General features: G+C 34.8%; 1 protein-coding gene across 1 annotated transcript in view; it reads right to left on the bottom strand.

The window, feature by feature from the left end:
• Positions 1–921: 921 nt before the first annotated feature.
• The window catches only part of ELAPOR2 (endosome-lysosome associated apoptosis and autophagy regulator family member 2), a gene marked incomplete at both ends in the record, with an annotated part of 165,944 nt that continues 150,185 nt past the window's right edge, over positions 922–16,680 (bottom strand). Inside the window, 4 exons of the mRNA XM_081286520.1 lie at positions 922–981; positions 12,234–12,399; positions 13,407–13,585; positions 15,684–15,810. Coding sequence (XP_081142646.1) covers positions 922–981; positions 12,234–12,399; positions 13,407–13,585; positions 15,684–15,810 — 532 coding nt within the window. The remainder of the gene's footprint in view (positions 982–12,233; positions 12,400–13,406; positions 13,586–15,683; positions 15,811–16,680) is intronic.

The following is a 16,680-nucleotide window of genomic DNA, read 5'->3' as shown; positions in this document are numbered from 1 at the left end:
TGTACAGTTATTTGGACTTAAGAAGAAGAAGCCCTTTCTTCTTCATGATTGTGCAACTAGTTTAATAACAAGTTTTCCCACTTATTTATTCTTCAGGCACCAACAAACTGTTTTAAGCCATTTTACTTTTATGATAATACCTGCTTATTTGCATTAATGGAAAGTCAAAGCCTTCTTACCCCCACGTGTTTTTTTTTTTTTAATATTCCTTCAAACTTCCAGTCAAGCTCTTCTTACCAATTCCAACAAGGATGGAATTTCAAAGGCAATTATAGGTTTAAATAACCCAAATACATGCTAATTCTTTCTAAAATATTACTGATGACATAAGCTTCGGAAACCAAGTAAAAATGCCCTATGTAAAAAGAAAAATTTATTGTCTTTCATTGCTCACCATTTTTTTTTAATAGAAAAGATGTTTAAGGTCTGTTGAGAAAATAAATAATGGGAAAAATAATTATACCTTTAAATTTTTTTTCAAATCTTCCCCCAAACATAAACAAAGACAAGACATAAACAAGATCACAAGGCTTATGCTCACATCTGCCCTCCAAAGCACACTTTTTATGTAGACATTATAAAGAATAAAAATTACCCAATAATTATATGGCATGCATCAGCAGTGCACTGGTGGGCTTAAACTTGGTTTTCAGTTATGTGTATATACAGATAAATCTCTTCCTGAGTTAAGTTTCATCTTCAGTTGAGACCCAAATCATTTGCTTTCCTTTGTTTGGCAAGGTACTTGACCATGTGATAAGGCAATCAAACATTTCAACCTCTTTCTCATTTCAGTGCCAAGGCCTTCCTCTGTGAGATCACCAACATGACAGGTGTGAAGACACACCCTAACACAGGGTCCTGTAAAACCACAGAGACGGTTTCTTTGTTCATTAGTCTGAAGGCTACAGCACTGTCTCTTCATATATTGGGTGATCTTGAGGATTTCAATTGAACAGATTCAAAATGGTCTTCTTTTTCCTAGGGAAAAAATTAACAAAATAAATTTATTTAAATTCCAGTAAAATTTTGGGATCTTTTCCAGAAGGAAAGTTTCAAAAAATCATCTGAATCTATATACCTGCCACTTGTAATTAGGATTTCACATCTAAGATAAGGTGGCAGACATAAAACAAATAGCCTGCCTACCCTGAAGGGTGCTTTTGATGCCCAAGAGATAAGACAGACACATCCAAAATAGAAGCAAACACATGATTGCAATAGATATCAAAAGATGCAGCTGTAATTCCTGTAAAAAACCACTGAGAGCCTTCCTAAGGGCACGCCTGACCTTGATGCTGAAATCAATGACCTTGCCAGACTAATTGTGGACAAAATAGAACTGACAGACACTAAATAATCTCAGGATAACAGAGGCTAAAAAAATAAAAGGACAGCAGAAACAAAAAAGGAGTCAGAAGATCATTTGAGTTCACTGACTTTTTTTATTGTTTGGTTTTGGTAGTGGGGAGGTTGTTGTCTGTTTGCAGTACTGGGGATTAAACTCAAGAGCATTCTACCACTGAGCTACATAACCAGTCCTCTGTTAATAATTTTTTTTTTTTAATTTTGAAACAGGGTCTTATTCAGTTCATTAGCCTGTCTTCGAACTTTCGATCCTCCTGCATCTGCCTCCCAAGTTCCTGGGATTATAGGCATACACAACCACACCCAGCACACAGACATGTTTAAAAAAAAATCTTCTGAGTACATGTCTACTAAAGATATTAAACAAGTCATATTAGATAATGCTTCAAAGTTTTAATTCAAATATATCATTGATGGTGCCATGCAATACATTCAAAATGTAGCCTATTAAATTATTTTTCTTTAATGGGTAAAAAGAGATAAAGAAGGTGAAATTTCTCCCAATCTTAATCATTAAAACAGAGAGTGTTTTCTGAAGACTTTTGAAATGAGAAGACGGGAGAACTAGGATTACTTTTAAAATAAAATAAAACGGGAAGTCAACAAGTCCTAGGTGAAACTAAATATGTGTCTAAAGTGGAAGCATAAACATAAGAAAATGACAGGAAGTAGACACTGAATAGCTGTCAGGAAGGGTTTCTGCTTTTGTGTTTGCTTTTACTTGGGGAGAGAAGTCCAAGAGCTTTAGGGTTACAGGGACAGGATTGTAAAAGAAAATCATAGGATAAATACCAACATATTGTTCCTTCCCTGGCTTTGCTGAGAGGACAGGCCACTGGGAGAGTAGACTACAGAGATCCTTAGTGCTTTTGCTGACAGGTTCTCTAAAAACTTGTCTGGAGTCTAGTGTTTATCAGCCTTGACAATTGTGTAAAATGACTATTGATAATTGGAATATGTATTAAGCTTGCATTGCAGTGTGGGATAAAACTAGACATTAGGGATATAAAAATGAATATAACAAAATATCTACCCTCAGAGAGATAGGGCATATCAAAGAAAAGCACTTTAGAGTATCAGCTATGAACTAACAAGGAAATATGAGATTTCTGTGGTCATTTCTTGAAAAAAATTTAACTCAATATGTTCTTGAGGAGAGCTGAGCAAATACCTGTTGGTTATCCTCAAGGTTACTTATCAAGTAAAACACTTGAAAACCCTTAATCAAGTTATGTTTGGATCATAGGACTTGAGTCATATCCTCTGTGTTTACACAGGATTTTACTCCTATTGCTGATATGGTAGGGTATATACATAAACACATAAACGTGTAGGTGTGTGCATGTGTGTATAATTAGGCAGTGGCACTAATGGAGTTAACTTCCTGATAGTGGGAACTTTTTTTTTTTTTAATTTGCAAGGCAAGACCAAGGCATCATACATGGTGGATTGCCAATCCGTGGTTACAGCAATGTATTGAAACACCACTTCACATCAAGAAAAATACTAGATTGAACTCCAGAGATGTGAGATGTTCTAATCCCCATCTAGTTCCTTTGTACAAATAAGTGAGCCCATCTAGGTCTTTGTTTGCTTATGCACAAAAGGATGCCACACAGGGTGGTCTTTTTAAACTCTAAATTGAAAAGCCTATTCAAAAGCCAACTAGTTCCAAAAGATTCTCCTTACCTTGTTACTACCTCCGCTACTGCACTCCCTCTCCCCTGTGCTCCAATAGATCCTACTCTTTATTCTTGCCATACTGGAAGATTCTCTGGGTGCTTGGTGATATGTCTTCCCACAATATTCTAGATAGTGTCTGAGATAAGAAACTATGGCTAATTTGACATATCCCCAAAACCTAGCATGTCACCTCATATATGTCATAAATGATTCTGGATTAAAGAAATAAAAGAAACAAAAAAAATCAATTGAATAATTTTTAATTGCTGGGGAAAATCAAGAAAAATAAACACATATATAAGTATGTTTGTATGTAGTGAACTAGTAAGGAAATATGAAGTAAGGTATAGCCTTTAGAATATGAATAAGAATATAAAGATAAAGCAAGAATACATAAGATAAATCCTACATGATACGGCAGTTTAAAAAATTTCTGCTCTCTGGAATCATGCATAAAAAATGTGACACATAATAAGACTTCCACAATGATATTCACAGCTTTATTCATAGTGAAACACTGTAAATAGCACAGGTATCCTTTAAGAGAACAAAAAATATTATATCCATACAATAGCTTACTATTCCTGTATAAAAAGAAAAACATTACTGAATAACAGAACAAGGTAGATGAATCTCAAAAATATATAAAAGACTGAAAGAAAAAACATGTAATTGCAATTATATAAGGTTCTAAAAACTAATCTATGGTTTCAAAGATTGATATAGTAGTTTCCTTTGGGAGAAGAGGGATTAACAGCATGCAAAAGGACACAAGGTTAGTTTCAGGGGATGCTTATATTCCATATCTTGTTAGGATTTTTATTTGTATTGGCAAATACATTCTTAAAATTCATCAAATTATATGTATACTGTGATATATGCATTCCACCATAAAGAAATCTTAAAATATTGAATTCTAATCAATGATATGTATCTTGAAGTGTTTGGTTATGAAGTATATCAAAGTCTTCAACTTACTTTGAAACATCAAAAAAATGCAGAGAGATTGTTAAATAGTTAAAGGGATGGACAGATGGATGCATATAATAACAAAGCAAGCATAGTAAAATTTAGATGGTAGTTTCTAAAAATTATTGCTTATTTTTTTCAACTTCTATGTAATAGCTAAAATCTAATTTTAAAGAGTTAAAAAAGAAAAATTATTATGCTAAAATTGCTATTCAAAATAAAATGCTCTGGTCATACTATAACAACAGAGGAAGTACTGTAATATTAGGAAATACTTTAAAATTTATACATCATTTAACATCTCTCCTCTGAACAATTCCATTTTTTCTTTAAGATTCAGCTTAGGAATTACTTTCTCTTAAAACACTTCCCTGGTACCTAAATATTCCTTACATTATTATAAGATAATGTCCTTACAAATGGGGACTCACAGGACCAAATCAGTACAGAGAAGTCTAAATTGACACTTGAAGTTTTAACCATGGATTTCTACATATCTTGTGAAGAAGATCACAGAATGCCCCTTAATTTAAATAAACTTTCAAAGATGTTAATACAAAACAAAAACAAAAACCTTGGATGATAGATAATGTCTCCTTTCAAAGCAAAGGAAAAGTTCACTTACTATCCTGAAAGGTGAGACAATGCCTCCCCGTGTGGAGAAAATAGCAAACATACTTACTGCCTATAATAAAAGATTCAGGCTCCACAACCCATGGGTTGCTCTTCTATAATACAATCCATTCTGTCATCTAGTCTTCTTCACTTCACTCTTGTGGGAAGTAAGGTTTGAGGAACCAAAACAAACAGTGATATTTTGTATACTATTGTTGTTATGAATAATAAACTGTTTTATGCTTGAATCAGGAGACTTTTGTTTTCTAAAGGGCTCATGAAACCATGGCAGACCAATTTGTTGGCTACAAGTAGAGAAAATTTTCAAAACCTTCAGAGTTTTCATTGCTTTGCTAATGAGGATGGGTAAACGACAGAGACATGGTTTCTAGAAGAGGAAAGATGATAGCTTCACACCTAAGATTTGAGGGAGGAAGAATTACTTAGAAGCCATAGAAATTGGTAATAAATATGCTGACCAAATTCTGGTCAAAAAGGGCAATAATTGATCCCTCATTTTATCTTCCAATAATGAAGAGGAATTGGGAGGTGGTTGCAGGAAGACGGGAAGCAGACTAATGGGTTTACAGTTCAGCTTCCTGGAAACTGCTCTGAATGTTGTTAATTCTCCTCTGGATAGAAAGACTTCCTAACTAATCAGGCAATTCACCTGAGAAGTTCCCCATGGAATAACCAGATAATAAAATAAGAATTCACTCTTTTAAGATAAAAGTTATAGAGATTTGTACCTACAATGAATAAGAAAGGGAAGAAAATGGAAACCATTTATGAACAGAAACCTGGTGAATTGTTAGAGTCTTGGCTAAGAGGATATGTCAGGGCTTAATGAATATTAAGAAAGAATGGCAACAACTAGTCCATTTTAGGTTTCAGCACCTCTTGCCACCTATCAAGCCAAACCTAGATACACTAAAAGTGAAAGATAAAGGGCTCAGAAATTTTGTAGTGGTTCCTGACTATAATTACAGAGCTTTGTTTTCTCTGAGAGGTTTCCTGAGACTAATTTACATAAGAATACTCTGTGAGATACTAACTATTATTTGGACTTTTACTGCCACAATTGAGTTTCCAAGGTGAAATAAGACCACTGAAGAATAGAAACTGACCCAAAGGAACCTAGATAAATTAGCATGGTCAGCTGCACCCTGGATATTTCTCCTATCCTTTGTTAAAACTAAGCATTAACTTAGATATATGGCAACCCAGCAAGAAATATTCTGGATTAGGATAAGTTCTCTTTTAAAGAAGGTTCCAATATATAAGCCAAGTCTAGATCAACAAAAGGACATGAAACCTCCAGTGTTACCCTGAAAGAAATATTGATGTGGTCTCTGAGTCAAGGGATGCCAAAGCTGAAATAAATGATGTCAATAATAATAACCTTAACCCCAAACTCTGGGTAGACAAAAACTAAACCAATTAGTTCAATCATGAGCAGCAAATGTGCTTCTCAAAAGCAAAAGTCATATCTGCTGACACAGAGATTCTCTTTCTCTTTATACTTAATCTTTCCATCTCCATCTATCCTGATTTCAGCGGCTTCAAGAAGAAAGGTGATCAGCAGACAAACCGAAGTTTTCCTGTAACCAAGAGAGTTTAAAAATCATACACATCCATCTGAATCAGCTAGGAAACCTTGGAGAGGGGGTTCTCAAATAGGATTCTTTTGATAGCAAGCAGCCAAGTCATCATCCTAACTGAACCTGTAGGAAGAAAGGGCCATGCAAATAATGGGATGTGAGCAAGGATCAATAAAGGGAAAACAATGTAACCTCAGGCAAAGTTAAATCTGCACATTCAAAGTACTGTTGTTGCTTCTTTGTCTGAACATACAGTCGGACTTGATCTTATATGTAATAAGTACTTGATAACATTCTCCTGATCGAGAACAGTCACTTTTAGAGAAGAGCTAGTAGACCACCCCAGTGGCTCTTACTCCTCTGCATGAGCTAGTGTTTCACACAAGATTTCATGCCTTCTGATACCCAAGGGGTCACTATTTAATTGGTATCCAATATTAAGCCTCCATCTTAACAATATTAAGCCCTACCTGGGTTATCACACTTCTACTTGAAGAGGAGGCTGATTAATCACGACAAAACTCAGGGACCCAGTAATAATGTTCCTTGGGACTGTGTAGGTGTATTTTGTAATGCTGAATCTATTCAGGAGTCAAGGAAAAATAGTCTAACTCCTGACTTGATTCTTTGATTCTAGAGAGAACATGGGCCTTTCTTGAATATCCTATTTGATCTTTTGTATCATTTAACCCAAAAAGTAGCATCCTTTGAATTGGGCCCAAACAGGATATGTTATAAATTGTCCTAAATGCTGGGCCACACTTTACCTTTGTGACCTTACAACTCTAACAACTTTGTGATACAATTCTCTGTGATTAATGATTTTGCCATTTGTAGACTCTGACAGTGGGAGGCAATCTCAACCCAGAAACCCCCTGTGGGGTTTTAAACTCATCACTCCTTGACATAGATGACAAATACAGTCCTTTTGAAGATCAACTATTAGTTTGTTACTGAACTTTATTTAAAACTGAATATTATTCCCATGCAAACCTTATAACTATATATTGGAATAAGTTTCATTTACAGTGGGACAACAACATGGGAAGGGCCCAATGAGCTTAGATTTTTCAAAGATAAATGACAAATATTCAAGTGTAGCTGGTCTGTTCTCAGTGACATCCACCTCAAAAGAAAATATGGCAGCAAACCCTTTGGAGGCAATTTTATCACCTACTCTAGTGCTCCAAACAAATCCATTGGCTCAGTGGAACACTTGATTCATCAAATTGCTACTACCTGTCTGGGCCTGTTCACTGTAGAGGTAGTTGACCTGAAACCCAATGGTGTCCACTGGCTGCTTCAGATGTTTAATCTCAGCCTCGTATATACATAACTAAAAACTGACAAGATTGTTCTGTTCAGTGGGTAGACCTCCAAGGCATTTTCTTAAATTTGGATAATACTTCTCTTAATAAACTTCATATGTTTACCATTTCTTGAGCTATTAAAAATGACCTATTTTGTCTGCCACTTGAAAAACTTCAGACTGGCATATTCAAGTCAACCTTTTTTTCGGACACAGACTCCAGAAATAAATCTTTGCTTCTGATCACATCATATATGTTACTCGGAGCTAACCACAGTAAGGATCTATCTTACGAAAAGATCAAATAGAATCAATTTGCTGAGAAAGTCTGCACAAGACAGACTGCCACAAATGCTGTGTAGGTCGTCATCTCACCCTTTTATGGGTCTAATGCATTTGTCATCATATATTGGGCAAAAAGCAAAAGGACTCTATTTTTTTTTTTTAATAGAGGGCACCACAGCTTACCAGACTTGAGAATCCAAAATTTGATCAGTTTTTTTTTTCTTGGGTAATTGATTATATCATACCTTTGACCACTTTTTGGACTACTGGTTGTGCTTCACCACTTATCAGTTAACTCTAACCTTATTATTTTTGCCCTTGAAACAAAACTATATAAAGTTTATTTCAATAGCAATCCTATACTGCCTGGGTACAACCTCTAGAGATAGCCCTAGTTCAAAGGGAGCCTAGAATTTTTGAATATAATTATAATTAACCACCACCTGTATTTTGTCTTGTTGAATTTTTATGATTCTAGATCAAAAAGATAATGACAAATTATAGAGTATATTGCTTAAGCAGCCTCCCTATTATGGCCCACATGAACAAAAGTGGGGCACACACTAGGTCTCCAAAGTTTTTTTAAAATGCCTTTGTCCTTCTTGAACCTGAATGTTCTGGAAGTTAAATTTAGGTGTCAGTGGAGGATGAGCAGAAATAAGGTGAATCTGTAAAAACAGAAATGGGATGGTGGCAGTGGATGGAGATAACAATACAGTCTGATAATGGGGCACTTGGAAGGAGATGCCTTAGACACTGAAAGGGATGAGGAAGGAGTGACACTAGCAATAATCTGGTTTTCAGAGCCATCTTGTCACTGTGCTATGAAGAAAAATGCCCATATGTGGCTCTCTCAAATTGTTGCAAAGAGCTTTAATTTAACTGATTTCTGGATCTGCCATACCCACCATATGCTCTAATCACAATTTGACTGCCATTATTTGTAAGATAGCTTACTAATAAATCTATCAGATGTAGCAGGGGATGGCCCCAGCTTCTGCTCCAGAATAACATCAATCAACACCTCCAATCCCATAGCCTTCACTCATTCATCACATGGATAGACAAATGTGATACCCCATTTGTAGTATGGACAAGCAGGAAAAGTTGAACTGACTACCCTTAGGCAGTCTCCTGATTGATAATACACACACTTATTTGGGATGAACTGAAAACCCTAAAGTTTATTATTCAGGAAGTTTATATTTCAGGCACTGCCAACCTATGCTGCTGGACTGATTTAAGTTTCACTTAGGGTCCCCAACATTTATAAATACAACTTTCCTTCCAGAGGCAGCATGCACACCTCCAGGATTGTACTTCTTATGTGGAAACCAGGCATTACCTTATTTTAGCCTAAAAATATAGTGGCTTGTACCTTAGAAATAGTCATATCAAATTTTCATCTTGAGAGAAACATCCACAATAAATCATGTAACCCCTAGATAACAAAGAATCTTTCAAAAATTAGTGAATAATACTACTTACACTCATTGAATGGGTAGTTGTTCAATTAGAAAAGGGGTATGAAATTCATCCCTAACTTTGGCAAAAATAATCAATTATATCACCTCATCCATTGAAGGCATTTAGGGCAACATTAACTCATTCTCCATATGTTGTTATGGACAATATAATTACCTTATACCTCCTCCTTGATGACTTGAAACAAAAATCTGTGCAGTCATTAATATAAACTGTTGTACCTGCACTGATATACTTGAATTGTCTTGTTGGATTGCTATGATTCCAGATCAAGAGGATAATTACCACTTAGTTGAGTAAGCTGCTCACTGAATCCCCTGACAGGGCCCATGTAGACATAGGAAGCATACTGGGTCTCTTAGTTTTTGAAATTTCCATCTTTCTTCCACTTGAATCTTTTAAATATTTTTTTAGTTATAAATAGACATAACACCTTTATTTATTTATTTTTATGTGGTGTTGAGGATCAAACCCAGGGCCTCAAACGCTATAGGAAAGTGCTCTACAGATGAGTCAAAATCCCAGCCCCTTCCATCTAAATCTTATGGTGGAAACAACTTGGTGACAGTGGAAAGGTTTCAGGCTAAGTAGAAAGGTCAACCCAAGAGTAAAAAGGTCAAATCTTCTTTCAAGGAGAAAGCCACCTAGCTTTCTAACCTGGACCCTAAAAGTTTATGGCACTTGTTCAGCTAATTAGGTCTGGGACCCTGTGGGTATGAACAAGGTTAATAATTCAAGTTGGCTTCTTCTTGCTTCATGATGTCCCATTGATATTAGCTTTATTTAAAAGTTGTTTGAAGCAAATTGACCAGATTTGGCCTCCATCAGTCATGCTAATCAGAATACGTGGAGTTTCCATACTAAAGGGAATATTCATCAGAAGCCAAGATGGTAGATAAATGAGGTTTGTATTTTGTTAGGAGATAATTCTCCATGGTTTCTTCCATTTCTGCACATCTCATGAGCAAGACACTGGTTTCCTTTTGTTTTAGACTGTATTTTAAGACTCTTTGTATTAAAAAAAAAGTCTCAGAAGATATAAATATTGTAAAAATGGGAGTTCATAACCCACTTGAATCAAACTGTGAAATATGATATATTAAGAACTATGTAATGTTCTATGTAATGTTTTGAACGACCAACAATAAAAAAAAAAAAAAAGGAAAACAAACGAAGATGAGGAACACTTATGAGGACTCTGGGAGGCAGTGGTTCTTAACATGCATCACATGTTGGGGCTGGCTTTTCCAAATGCAAATGTTTCTCTCATTTCTTGGCAAGGGAGGCTGCGATTAGATGGCTGTTACATAGAAAGGATGACTCTGGTAATTAACAAGGCCTGGGGAGGCTTCCCTTGGGTGCCCCTGAGAACTGTCAGGAGTTTAAAAAAAGAAGGGGGGTGGGGGCAGCCAGAAATACAGCCCATCCACAAGGTGTGATAGTGAGCTTTGGGAGGGGAAAAACTAAACTTGAAAAATAAAGATAACAGCATCATACTGGAAAAAAAAAAGTCTCCGAAGATATAAATATTGTCTCCTTTAAGAGTAAAGGGCAGGCTCACTACCTGTCTAAGTAAAGTAAAGGTAATAGCTTCCATTGAGACAAAGGATGGGCATACTTACTTACTACCCTTTCTGAAAATTCAGATTTCCAAAGCTTTGAGTTTCTTTCCTGTAATTGAACTAAGTATTATTATTTCCTCTGCAAACAGCCTTGTGGGAACTGGCACTTTGCAAACTGATATCTCTGTCTAGTATCTCTCTGTGAGTACTAAACTGTCTTTTGTCTCTATCTAGGAGTCTTGTCACTTCTTAAGTATTCATGAAAGTCACTTGCTAGTTTACAAGTATGATAAAATTTTCAGTTCTTGGCAATCACTATGTATTTATTATTCCATAGCAATAGTACCTTCCCTAAACTCCCATATAAAAAATTAAAATTAAATAACCATTTGTAGAAAGGGAAAATGGTTTATTTATTATATTGTTATATAATCCCCTATGTTTGTGTGCCTAAATTAGAATAATAAAAAGAAGATAGTTACTCTAAATGCTCTATAAATGTAATCTTATGTGTTTTGTCTATCTTCCTGAAAAATCATTCAAAATGTATTTGCTTTCTTCTGGTTCATTCTAATTTTTAATCTTGAGTGGGTAAATTGGCCATTTATATCTCTTAAGTCAAGGGTGAAGAATGCCAATAAAATGTGTTTTCACATAATATTTAAGGTTTCACATTATGTTTAGATACAGTAGTCATTCCAAATCAGAAAAACATGATGGTATCCTAAACACCTCAACAGTTTATGTAACTTCTGTTTTCTCCATGTAAGTTAACTTTGTTATAAAATAAACACAAAAATAAAAGTATGGACACAGATGAGATCTTTTATTAACCTAATATTTTGTTTTTTAAAATTATAAGATAACACATTATCTTTGTGAAAATTCAAATATTACAAAAAGGTACTACTTCAAAGACTATGTACTCTCATTATTTCCCTAATCTCAAAAAGCAGCTACTGTTATTATGTTTATTATGTGAATGCTAACATAAATATGATAGTTTACTTGTTGTTTTTACTTTATCCTGGATCTACTATCAGAAAACATAGACATCTCAATTTTTAACAGCCATAGAGCCATAAAATATTCCATTACTTTGATATATAAAAATTTCTCATCTAACTCCTTATTGATGGTACATAAAGTTGATTCTACTTTGTTGACTAGTTAAAAACAGTCCTGCAGTGAATATTTTTGTATTTACATCATGTACTTCTAAGAGTGTTTCCGTTAGATACATATCCACTGAGAGATAAACATGATGAATGACAGAACTTTGCTTGAATGCTATTAGGCTAATACGGCCCCAATTTATAAATGCTCAGTAATTCCAGTCTAAAATTCTACTCTCACCTTTGTTGCCAAAGATTTGAGTTTTCCCAGTAGAGACTGTTTATTTGAATATACAACTTCCTCTTCATTATCTTCTCCTTCCATTATAGCACAACTGTCTGCAGCTGGGAGTTCACACTCTTTTGAGTTAGTTGTCATTACCAATTTGGAATATTTGTACTCCAGTCTAAGTGGTAGTAAATAAAACAAGCAAATAAATAAATAAAGTAGCCATTTACATCAATAATAAATTAATACTTACTGTATGTGGTTATATAGCAGCTCATTAAATTGTCTTCTTGTACTATCAACAAATTTCCCTCACCTAAAGTCATGGCTTTACGTGTTCTCTTTTATCAACCATGTACATAAAAAATACTTCACAGAATGTCAGAGAATCAGTTCAACACAGTTAATTCTATCACTTACTTTAAATTGACTGAAGTGTCTGGTTATGAATAACATTTGAAAAACAAAGAAAAATCTTGAGGTCTGAATACATTTCCTTAATTTATTAATATGCTCATGACAATTCACTATCACGTTTTCCAAAGTTTAGTTCATAAGGTTGAAAATATCAAACAGGCAAATGAGTTGATATTTACTGTCTTCCTGTATCATTCACACCTTTATGCTTAACTTAGCACCTCAGATATTAAGGTTGACCCTAGATGATAGAATACAGATTTTTCTATAACCCCACTGAGATGTAAATCATTGAAAAAGATTCCGGTTGTATAACAGATCAATATGCATTCAGGGGTTAGAATCAATATTCAATCCCAGACTCTTGGAGACGTGGGGTAAATAAATGTGATATTTGCCTATATACTTAGTCAGTTTCTTTGCAAATATCCTCCCATAAGAAATTTTAAAAGTGCAGCAAGAAGATAGCATGATGTCATAAAACAAAAAAAACAGACTCAGAGGGAAATTCTGCCTCCAAATCTCAGCTCTGTTACAGTCACCTGGATAACCTGAAGCCTCCATTTTTCTGTTTCTTTTTAATAAGAGACTCTAATTCAATGAACTTTAATGTTCTATGATATTTCTACTGTCAGAGTAGAAATAACCACTTCACTAGAAGAAGCATATCTCTGAGATAATGTACAAGATTTAATGATTAGGTCTAAAAATTTCACAACACAAACAGACCCTAGAGTTCTTACATGATGATGCAATGAGGATACTTACTTTTGATTCTTCTTCCAGAAGTAGCATGTTAGAGCCACCAGCAAAACCGCTGTGAAAGCTCCCACGCCTGCTCCTACTTTTAGCCAAAAGTCAACTGTTTCACAGGTTGACAGCTTTTTCTCAGGCAAAGAAATTCCTTTAATGCACCATTTAGGTTCATTCCAGACATATAAGGTTTCCTTTTAAAATAAGTAAATTGAAACAGAGATGAGAGAAGAAATAAGATTCAGATTCAGTTCTGAAAGCTAGATGGGTTATTGGGTCAATTCTCATGTAGAAGAATTTATTAATCCTTCATTCATATTAAACAGCTCCAGAGAAGGAAGAGACAAAGAAGAAAGTGAATAAAATAACAAAAGCAAATGTAAAAACTAAATAAAGACATGAATTGTCACATCAGAAGGGTGTACTACATGTTGAAAATGAATTCATCTAGATACATCTTTAGGCCATTTTCCTCAAATTTCAATGACACTGACATATTAATTTTGCTTTTAAATGAAAACTTTAGTCATCTAATATAATTAATTAGAAGAGATTTTACTCTCCCACCATTTAGGCCCATAAGTTCAACAAGTCTCTCCCTTAAACAGAAGAGACCCCAGGCCCAGGGCATGTATTTGCACCATGGCTGGCAGACTTGGTAGATGGTATGACAATAGACACACAGACTACACCCTTCTGCTGTGTGCCAAAATAAGAAGGGCATTACTCTGGGTCACCCCTTCCCACACCTGGTACTCTTGACCTCCCAAGTAGGTGACTTAATTCCTTTAGAACAATGTTTCCCATATAGCAAGTTACACCTAGCCACTGAATAATAAAAGCAATATACTAGATCTCAACCAGGAACTTTTGAAATAAGTAGACCAAATAAGGCATATCAAAAATGAAAATCAGAGTGCAGGGCATGGCTGCTTATATAGTTCAACATGTACCACTGACCAGTAGCAATTTGTATGATTATATTTAATGACATTAAATGACACAGGACATTATTGTGCATCCTTAAATTGTATGGCACACGATGATTACTTTATCCACACTTTAACATAAGAATGACACCATAATTTTTACTTTTATGTCTTATGTGGATAAGCATATTTTTGCAGTAAGCCATGAAGTGATATGCAGAAGAATCTTTTTTTACTTCGAGGAAAAGTTTCAATAAAGGTTTGAATAAGAACTTTCTGCCTGTGTTTTAGAATATTAGTGATTGAGGTTTTTTTTTTTTTAATAGATGATACCTGTGATATTTTCATTAAGCATAGACCAAATAAATTATTTTTTAAATAGGTTACATTTTTATAAGAATGATGAAGTGAAATGCAGAGGTATATTCAAATCTTGCTGCTGCATCTCTAAATGTAAATCAAGACAACACAGAGAAAACTGTAAACTCTAGGGAGAAAACACTGACTACATTTGAAGTGCATTCTACCAAGAAAAAAAGATTGTGCCAGAGTTCATATGGTTTTATAAAATGTATAACATTCAATGAAAATGGCAAGCTCTAATGTCTAGTGGCAGACTTACACATCTTAAAGCTTCAAAATTAAAGACACTTGTAAAACCAGTGCTTAACATCTTAATCAACTCATTAAATACAAAGAAAAAAAAACTCGACCAATTGACAAAATGTTTTAGTCATTCTGTAACTATTAATTAGAAACTTTGTCCCTTTATCCAATCACATAGCTTTGGAAACAAAAACAGCTGACACTGCAGCCAAAAGATTTATTCTTCCAACATGTAGGGATATACTTTGAACAGGATTAAGATAAATTTGATGATAAATCTAAAAATAGTTCTCTCAGAGCTAACATGGTATCACTCAAATCTTTACTACTGCATGACTTTAGCTGCAATGCTTAATACATACTTAGAACCTGGGATAGATTTTTGAGATCCAATTTGATAAGAGCACTCTTATCACAAGCTGTACAGCTCTTTTTGTTCATATCAGCTATACAGGCAGGACTTAGATTGCATAAATTTAACTTTATTTTCATCTGCATTTGATATAGTTGTAAAACTGGGGAAGTGCATAAAGTGGTCAGCATAAAGTAAAAAGTTATAAAGGACAGAACTGAAATAGTAAGATGATTAAAAATTAAAAGATACTCACTGTAATATTTTTCAGTAACTGTTTTTTTTTTTTTTTAAATCATGAAGCTGGAACATCCAAAGAAATCCATTCCTATCATTGGCATAATGGAGAACTCAGCAATAAGTTGTAATTTGTCAATGATATCTATAGATTGGTTTGGTCCTTACCTGAAATCCTCTTTTGCAGGCTCCCTCAATCTCATGGAAGTCATGCTCGGTGCACAGAGGGCAAGCTTCAGCACTCTCCCACAGGAAATAGAATGCACATCCATCACAGGTGCCTGCTGGGCACTTGCTGAAATAAAAAATCGAAAATGCATTCCATGCATTTCAATCAACATTTGAGTGCCTACTGCATACTGAGGAGCACAATGTGAATGCTAAGGAAACACATATGGGGGAAAAAACTAAAGGAGCTGAAAACCACAATGAGATAACTCTTGGCACCTATTAGGATGGCTAAAATAAAAAAAGATTATAGTAACTGTCATGAGAATGTGGAGAAACTCGAACCTTTATACACTGCTGATGGGAATATCAAATGGCAAAACTGTCAGGAAGAGTATGGAAATACCTCAAACAATTAAACACAGAGTGGTCATATGATCCAGCAAGTCTACTCCTAAGTATCTACCCAAGAAAAATGAAAGCATATGTCCATACAAACACTTCTACATGACTATTCAAAGTAGCATTGTTCATTATGACCAAAAGGTGGAAAATACCCAAATCTTCATCATCAGACACATGGATTAAAAAAATGTAATGTCAGCACTATGGAGTATCATTTAGGCATAAAGAGAAGCTCAGTACTGACACATGCTACAACCTGACAGACGTTGAAAATATTGTGCTCAGTGAAAAAAAAAGTCACAAAATTCCACGTTATATAATTCTATTCATATGAAAGACCAGGATAGGGGGATCTTTAAAGATGGAAAGTAGACAGGTGGTTGCTTGGGACTTGGAAGAGGACTAAGGTACAGGAAGGTGAGACCAAAAAAAGGTTAAGAGTTTCATTCTAAGGTAATGAAAATGTTCTAACATTGTGGTGATGCCTCTACATGACACCACACTGTGAAAAAAACAAACAAACAAAAAAAACATAAAAACCCCTGAGTTACATGCTTTCAATGGGTATATTGTATGGTATGTGAATTCTCTC

This window comes from Spermophilus citellus (genome assembly GCF_964194105.1).
Source record: "Spermophilus citellus genome assembly, chromosome: 3".
Lineage (NCBI taxonomy): Eukaryota > Metazoa > Chordata > Mammalia > Rodentia > Sciuridae > Spermophilus > Spermophilus citellus.
The sequence above is the reverse complement of the archived record's forward strand: the minus strand, read 5'-3'. Positions and strand labels throughout refer to the sequence as shown.